General features: G+C 39.2%; 1 protein-coding gene across 43 annotated transcripts in view; it reads right to left on the bottom strand.

Moving 5' to 3' along the window:
- MADD (MAP kinase activating death domain) overlaps window positions 1–7453 on the bottom strand; it is a 137271-nt gene extending 129818 nt beyond the window's left edge. For all 43 annotated transcript variants that reach the window (XM_060261677.1, XM_060261675.1, XM_060261669.1 and 40 more), the window contains exons 1-6: window positions 7326–7453; window positions 5935–6549; window positions 3640–3943; window positions 3186–3317; window positions 2526–2639; window positions 1310–1390 (exon numbers count right to left, since the gene is read on the bottom strand). In XM_060261677.1, the coding sequence (XP_060117660.1) occupies window positions 1310–1390; window positions 2526–2639; window positions 3186–3317; window positions 3640–3943; window positions 5935–6549; window positions 7326–7387 (1308 nt within the window). In that variant the 5' untranslated portion in view covers window positions 7388–7453. The remainder of the gene's footprint in view (window positions 1–1309; window positions 1391–2525; window positions 2640–3185; window positions 3318–3639; window positions 3944–5934; window positions 6550–7325) is intronic.
- Between the last annotated feature and the right edge of the window lie 596 nt (window positions 7454–8049).

An 8049-nucleotide genomic window follows, 5' to 3' on the forward strand; every position in this document is an offset into this window, starting at 1 on the left:
GAGGTGAGGCTGAGGGGAGAAGGGAGGGAGGGAGTGACAGGAAGGAGGTAGCCCACCATGGCCTCTGAGGAAATGCTCCCAAGCAGGGCCAGGCCTTGCCATCTAGATGCATTACAGTGGCTCCCTGGCTATTTTGGCAGCCGTGTGTGCTGGGAAGCCACCTGTGCAGGCTGTTGATGGGGCGGTAGAGGTCTGTTGCTGGCAGCGGCCGCAACATCTCTTGTGAGGCTGCAGTAGAGCAGCAGCCCTTTCTGAGAGGACACAGAGAAGCATTGGAGATGTGTCTGTCCCTGAGGTAAGAATGTTTTGGTGGTTTGTTCAACATTCCTGGGCCTGCAATAGGAAGGGCAGGGCAGTCAGTCAATGGGAGGCCAGAGACACTGACTGAGCCATGATGGGCCAATGGTTTATGGAGTGCATGGAATGCCCCCCATGCCAATAGAAGAGATCCATTTGGCCACCACCATTAGGGAATTATATATATAATATAAATAAGATTAATTTGAAGCAGCACTTTCACAAACCAAGCTGAAGGAAAATAAATGAACAATTTTAAAAATGGCATAGAAAGAATGAAGCCTTTGTGCTTATGGACAGTAACATGACACTTTGGAAACAAGAACTTCTAACATGTTGATTAGGAGAAACATCTCAGAACTAAGGAGAGGACATTTCACATCTTCATCTTCCCAGTACTTTCTTTGGTCACCAAATCTTATGTTTATTTGTCATAATCTTCTTTTGTAAACTTGGAGACATGTTATATCATAAAACATGCATATGAATGTTTTAAATAAATAAAATCAACAGGAGGAGATGTGATTAAAGAAGGAAATAGTAGTATGGATACATTCCATCAAAGGAAATTAAATATTTCCAAAATATCAGGAGTTCAGCATTTGCATCAAAACATATCTGCATGTTCACACCAGGGTTTCCTGTCTATCTTCAACGATGGTTTCTTGTGATTCATCAAAGACTGTTCCAAAGTGGCCTTTAGGGAAAATTCTTATTCATGCAGGGCTAGACTCTATGGGAGGCTGAGGGATTAAGACAACCCTTTGGATGCCTTACTTAACTCTTCAAGTCTATGTAATCACTTAAGAGTGACAGAATTCAAAATCATGCAATAAGAGGGTCTTCATACTGGAGACAGTGGCAGGATAGAACAACCTGTTATTGTCAGTAGTCTGAAATAAGTTAACCATGCTTCTTAGATCATTGAGAAGATCATACAATCATACCTGTGTCTTCTATTAACTAACAAATTAGTTTTAAAACTCCTCCCATTACCAGAATACTCACTCACCTGCTTCAAGTGTTTTTTCAATTCTGAAGCTTCTGGCTCTGGTAAAATTGGCAATGATTCTGCATTTGTAGGTGCAATCACCTGAAATTGAATTTTTTTAAAAAAAACAACAACTCTCATTTCATGAAAGCAAGCTAGAATTACAGGAGAAGGTACAAGCGACTTACTCCATCTAATTTTCTTTCCCATTGCATACAGATTATTAGATAGATACTAAACTGAATTTAGAAGAAGGTGATTTTAGCAACAGTCAGGTTTACTCAGACCCATTTAATTCAAAGGGCCTTACTCCCAGGAAAGTATTCTTAGGATTGCAGCCTTTGTTTTCTAGTGTGTCACCAATTTATTAAAATGTGACCTAATTAACTCATATTTAATTCTAAGTATTTTTGGGAAAAAACATTACTCCATCAGAAAGTAATGGGAGGGAGATGAAGCCTCCTTGTATTAGCCTGCTTATCACTATCCTCTCTCAAAGGCCAGTCATTCTACAGAAGGATGGGGCTTTTTCATAATCTTTTGTAACCTTGTTAGAGTTTAATAATGGGGATTTATCTTGTTACTGTTATAAGTTGAGCCCCCATGGGGGAATGGGTGGAATATAAATAAGCTAATAATAATAATAATAGAACAATCATAAACTCAGAGTACAGGACCGGGAGAGTTGGGGAGGAGAAGGAAGGAAGGTTCTTGCTAAGAACCAGTCATTTAACATTTTTCATTTTGTCAAACAAGTCAGAATTTTAATAAAGCAAAGGTTTAATAAAGCAAAAAAATTAATAAAGCAAAGGTTAATAAAGCAAGATTATACAAAATGTATAAATTTTTGAATATTTTTGTCTATTTTGTTAATGTTTTCTTACAATCTAAGAAACATTTTTGTTATTTTCTTCTATTTTGGTTCTATTATGATTCTTCTCTAACAATGTCATCCATTTGTTAATTCCCGGAATCAAGCTCATTGAGTAATGCACAACAAAAGATCTTACTATGTGTTAAGCAGAGGTTATATACATTTTTCTCTTTCTCTACTCTCATTGGGACATGATGATTGTAAATATTTGTTTATTTATATACTCATAGGCTGTTGCAAATTCAAAAACTACTTGTAAATTTCTAAGTTGCTAAATTGTAAATTTAGAAAACAAGTTATACACATACACACTCATTTTTTAATTTACAGCTTAGCACAGCCTTCTAAATAAGAGCAACCTACCTTATTGGTATCCAGATCAACAAGCCATACATCATCAGGCATTTTAAAGTCTAGTTTGTAAAGGAAGAAGCTGGCTGGGACTCCAATTATATAAGGTGTTGGGGCCAGAAGTAGCTGTAGTGGGTAGAAAATATTAACTGACAGAATTGGAATCCTTATAGAACTTTGCTCGAAAATATAATCACTGAAATTAGACTACTGAAGAGAGACTGATACTTGGACAGCATAATCTAGTTGTCATTAGAAATCACAATATTTGGAGCTTAATGGATGATCTGGGAACAAAGATGCTGAAGCATCATCAAAGACATGTAGAGTAAGATACTTAAATTCTTTACAAAATATATATTTTATATGCATTTATATAAATATTATATATAAAGAAGTCATCATGTTCTGGGATCAGAATTAAAACTGAATAAATCAAATCAGTGGAAACAGCTGACAAAAATCTAAGAGTACTGAGTATTTTCATAAACAGATCAAAAGATACTGGTTGCTTATAAACAGGAAGAATCCCATTTTAAGGTACTGAAGAATCCAGTTGTTCATGACTAATGTATAACAAGCTCAGAGAAAACAGTTTTGATAATCAGGTAATGAAGGAAAGAACCCAAACAAAGAATCAAAGTAATACACTTTTTTGACATACTGGCATACCTGCTCTGCAGAAGCCATGCATGTGGGAAGAAGTGGAATCACAGGGAACATGTACTCCAGTGGGTAGATCATAGACACAAATGCCATCACAGACATGGAGAGTGCATTATAGTCCCGAGACTGTAGCACCACCTGCAACCAAGCAAAACATATTAGTATAGTGGAAGCCCCTAACCAATAACATGCAGTATTTTTTATTTATTTATTTTTGTTAATTACCATGCTCTGACTTCATATGACCTACATTCCAATGATATTAGAACATTCCCTAATACTGTTTCAAACAGATATAAATTTTCTCATAGAAGCTTCAGGACCCTTATTACTTAAGAATTGCAGCTGACATGCTTTAAGTCCTCTCACAATCATCTTTGTTAAGCTTCTGCTGAAACGTTTGGAATGGACAAGAGTCTGCTGCAGAAATGTCTGTAAACGGATCCAGTTCCCTTCTCACCTTGTGTTCCAAAAGAATACAGGACAGCACCTGCAAACAAGCATCCACCCCTAGTAGCTCCAAGGGCAGATGCAACGGGAAATCCACCAGAGAGAAGCGGGATGGGTCAGGGAGGGCAAAGGTCAAGGCAGGCTGCAATTCATGTGGCAAGACTTCCACATCCACACGCTTCTGACCAGCAACAGGCACAGGAGAGCGAAGCAGTCTATAAATCCAGGCTTCAATTTCACGCAAATCATGTAGCAATGCACTGGATTTTTCCTCCACTAGAAGAGAGCCTGTAAAAATCCGCCACATGGTATCCCTGTACAAAAGCAACAAGATTAATTCAATATGCTGAGATCAGACTACAGTGCATACACACAAAATGATGCCTGATGGATTGTTCTGGTTTTACTACTCAGATCAGGAGAAGGGTGGGATAGCAGGGATTTAATATCATCTGCTAAAATAACAGGAACAAAATTCTCTTGCAGCAGAATTTAGCACAATTCTTAAAATGCATAGATCAAACTTAAGGCATTGCCCATGAACAGAAAAAAAATAACTTTTGGGCAAGAAAGGAAAACAACAAGCATTTGGATAGCACTTAGAAGTACAGGTCAACAAACACAAAGTAAGAGAATTTTGTTTGTTTGTTTTATTGCACTATACCCTAAAAACTGTGTGTTCTTGTTAGCTTTTAACCTTTCATAAGATGCAGGTTAAAAAACTGTTTTAACCATATTTTTTCTCTCCTTTTCTCCTGGCAATGCCTTTTATAAAATGTCTTCTATAAGTTACTTGCAGAAGATATATATTTTTAAAAAATATTCACTTGAACATACCAGTGAAAAATACAGTACACGTGTTTGAATAACATTTCAGACAGCAGTAGAAATCCACACACACATAGTTTATACATTATTTTTGCCACATATGAGGTGATAAAGAATATGATTCATTTTTAAGTTAACAGCAAATCATGTGAATTATCATATGATGTTTGGTTTGATGTAAAAGGGTGAACAAAGGGAATGTTTGTCTGAGGTCTCATGATAATAAGACTTCACCCTCCACATCCTTTCAGTGATTCTTTCTGGTCTTGGCAGTCTTGTGAAAATATCTTTGTACTTTTATGTCACTAGAAGAAATCAAATTACTCAAACAAATCAGGTTCTGAGAATTCAAGAGACAATACATCCTATGAGACTTCATGGAACCAATGCCCAGGCATGCTATACTGTTGCACAACAAAATTAATTTCAGGTGGATAATCTTCAAGGATATTTAAAGAATAGTATTGTAACTATCAAACCATTTCTCTACAGAGATGTGCTCATTGGTTAGCAACATTTGCAAGGTTTGCCTGATTTATTCTCACCCCCCCCCCCTCTTCCTTCCTGCTTCACAGACAGAGCAGAGACTGAAGATTTAATAGATTGAAGGAAACTGCAGCTTGCTACAATGCCCACTTGGGAGTGCTCTGGCCAGCTGAGGTCTGTGGCCTTTTCCCCTACATACATCTCCACATTTCTCAATACAAACTACAATTTTTCTTTCATTATATGTCTGTGCTTAAAATGTTAGAAGAGGCCAGGCCTCAGATTCAATGGGAGCTCACAGGAGCACAGCTCCTGAATCTTTCTGAGAGTTCCACCTCCTTCTTCTGAGAGTTCTACCTCCTTGTCCATTGAATAGTATGTGCAGCTGCATAACAATCCCTGGATGAGCTCCACCACCTATTTTTCTACAAAACGACTCCTGGAAGAAGCCATCACAGCCTGCCAAGCTAGAACAAAGTAATCCAAATAAGATGCAATGTTAACTTCAGAACTACAAATTGACTAATACAAAGCCACCAGATTAAACATTATAGATTGAGATGCAAGCTTATGTACCATTAGCTGCAGACCAGGTCCACTTTAAAGTATAAAAAAGGCCACTGATGATCTTCTTCTCAGCAGAGAAAACACAGAATTTCCAAGTTCAGCTTTAAAAAGCAGGACCACACTGGAGGCTTGTCCTACACTGGCACACACTCTGGCACACTACTGGAAGCACTGTATTCCTGGATACAGGGACAGCATGGTGCAGGCGTTTCTGCACCTGCATTGACTACACCATGCCTAAATTATGTGAACACTTCTCAACCTACACTTTTGCATCATGTCTAATAAACAAGCAGGGAAATTCTGTGCCTACCCTTCATTACAAGGAAACAATCTCCTTTAAAAGACAGACCTCACACCCCAGAGGGTGAAACAACACTTCTAAATGTGAAATTTGAAGAAAGCACTCCATTCCCTCAAGTACCTCTGCACTCCTCGAGGGATGCCCAACTTCTTTCCCAAGAGTCTTTCACTGCAACAGTCTACCAGCCTCTTCAAAGTATACAGACATTCACGGAAGGTAGAGAAAAAGGGATAGTGACTAAGTATGCAAAGCGAGGTCAGGGTGCTGTTACGAGAACGGTGAGTGCCTTTTGCTGGATGTTTACTCCGAGGTGACCGATTCACATCTGGGGTGGTCTCTGTGCTTGGTGGCTGCAGAGAACCACCACTCTCTGAACTCTCATTAGCCATCTCTTCTTGGGCAATGGAGGTATCTCCAGATTTGGGGGCTTTCTGCCCATCTCGGATACGGTGTCCTCCACTGCTTTCTGCCTTCTCCTTGGACACACGCTTCTGGAAGGAGCGGTAGAAGTTGACACATATCCCATAGCGAATGACACCTGTGTCTTTGTCTGTGAGCGTGAAAACAAATGAAGTATCATCTCGCAGGCTCATTCGCTTCTGCCGCACACTCAAGCATCCCTCCGGCTGGCAAAAGAACACTACATCGGGAGGAAGAGGAAAATCAGTGTGATCTTCTAGAGGGTAACGTCGTAGTAGTTCAGGTGTCTGTGCCACACTATCACTGCTTGGTTGCCTACAAGGAAAGCAAATGTAAAATGGCTTTAGTACAAAAACTCATTAGTAATACTTTTGTACAGCACAAAATCCACCTTTGCTGTAACTGGACTACGAGGCAGAAAGGAAGATGAGGAATGAAATGCTGACCAGGACCCCTTCATTGGCAGTCTTCAAAACATGCCTGGATGATGATTTGTCGGATATGCTTTAGGCTGATCCTGCACGGAGCAGGGGGTTGGACAAGATGGTCTGTATGGCCCCTTCCAACTCTATGATTCTATGAATAATCTATGGATTTACCAAACTCAAACAATGGTCTATGAACCTAATGACATCATACTAATCCAAAAAGAAATGTGTGAAGCAAGGTGATAACTGCTTGTACATATGGGAGAGGCAACTAAAAGGGAGAAAGTTGGCATCAGGAAGCAAAGATAGTGAGAGACTGCTTTCTTCACTTAAGGCATTTAAGGATGTGGCTTTAAATTGGATGCCTCCACTTCAATATGGGAAAGAGTTCCATATCATGTATTGGGCCATGAGAGAGGAGGAGAAGAGCAACTGAGACCTAAGACAGCATCATTTGCAAGGCCACCCAATGAGTTTTTGGTTGGTCAAAATCTTGTTTCAGATGTCTCCGAGTGATGTCTAGATACGGGCTGGTCTGTCTTTTGATTGCCATTTAGAGACCATTTCGTTCTCTCAAACCTTCTAACTGGCCACTCAAATCTAAAAAACATACTCAAACAGATTTATCCCAGGCAGATCACATCTGGGTTCTTGCTAAGTTACCTGGCTCCAATAATCACAAGATAATCTAATAACCGAGGACAGCTCTTCTTTTTCTGCACCATTGTCTTCCCTCCTTCTCTAGGTCATCTCAGTGAACTCCTTATTCATTGTCTCCTTTTTCATTCAATCTACAACAAAGAGAAATTTGTGTCAGATTTACATTCATATACAGTGTTTTAATTACATACAGCAATGTGTCATAAACGAGCCTGATCACACAAAGCGTCCATACTTTTCAGGTAAAAGTTGATTTCCACAAGGTATGATCACCTTTAGAAGACTACAGAAGACAAATTCCCACCATAGTAGCAATTTGCAAAAAGTGTTGGCACCTCAGTAACCAGATCAGCTTTGTATAGGTCACGTGAGTAGTCATATGGGTTTCTACAAAAAGTACAAAAGCCTTGCTCAGGTATTAGACTTCAGACTTAGAATTAACTTCTAGAATTCATTGCTACTGGATGAGGTCATGGACCACTAGTTTAAATGACTTTGAGAAAGGATTAAACAAATAACTGGAGCCAGTTAAACAGTATTAGCATCCACTTGCCATGACGCTGATACGTTCTGTATTTAGAAACAGCATACTAGTGAAAATTAGTTGTTGGAAACAAGCAATGCTGTAAACAGAGTATAAGACTTCATTCAGAGTTTATAATCTCCTTTCCCTTCCTCTCCCCACAACAGACACCCTGTGAGGTGGGTGGGACTGAGAGAGCTCTTT

This window comes from Heteronotia binoei, chromosome 21 (genome assembly GCF_032191835.1).
Source record: "Heteronotia binoei isolate CCM8104 ecotype False Entrance Well chromosome 21, APGP_CSIRO_Hbin_v1, whole genome shotgun sequence".
In the NCBI taxonomy this organism is placed as follows: domain Eukaryota; kingdom Metazoa; phylum Chordata; class Lepidosauria; order Squamata; family Gekkonidae; genus Heteronotia; species Heteronotia binoei.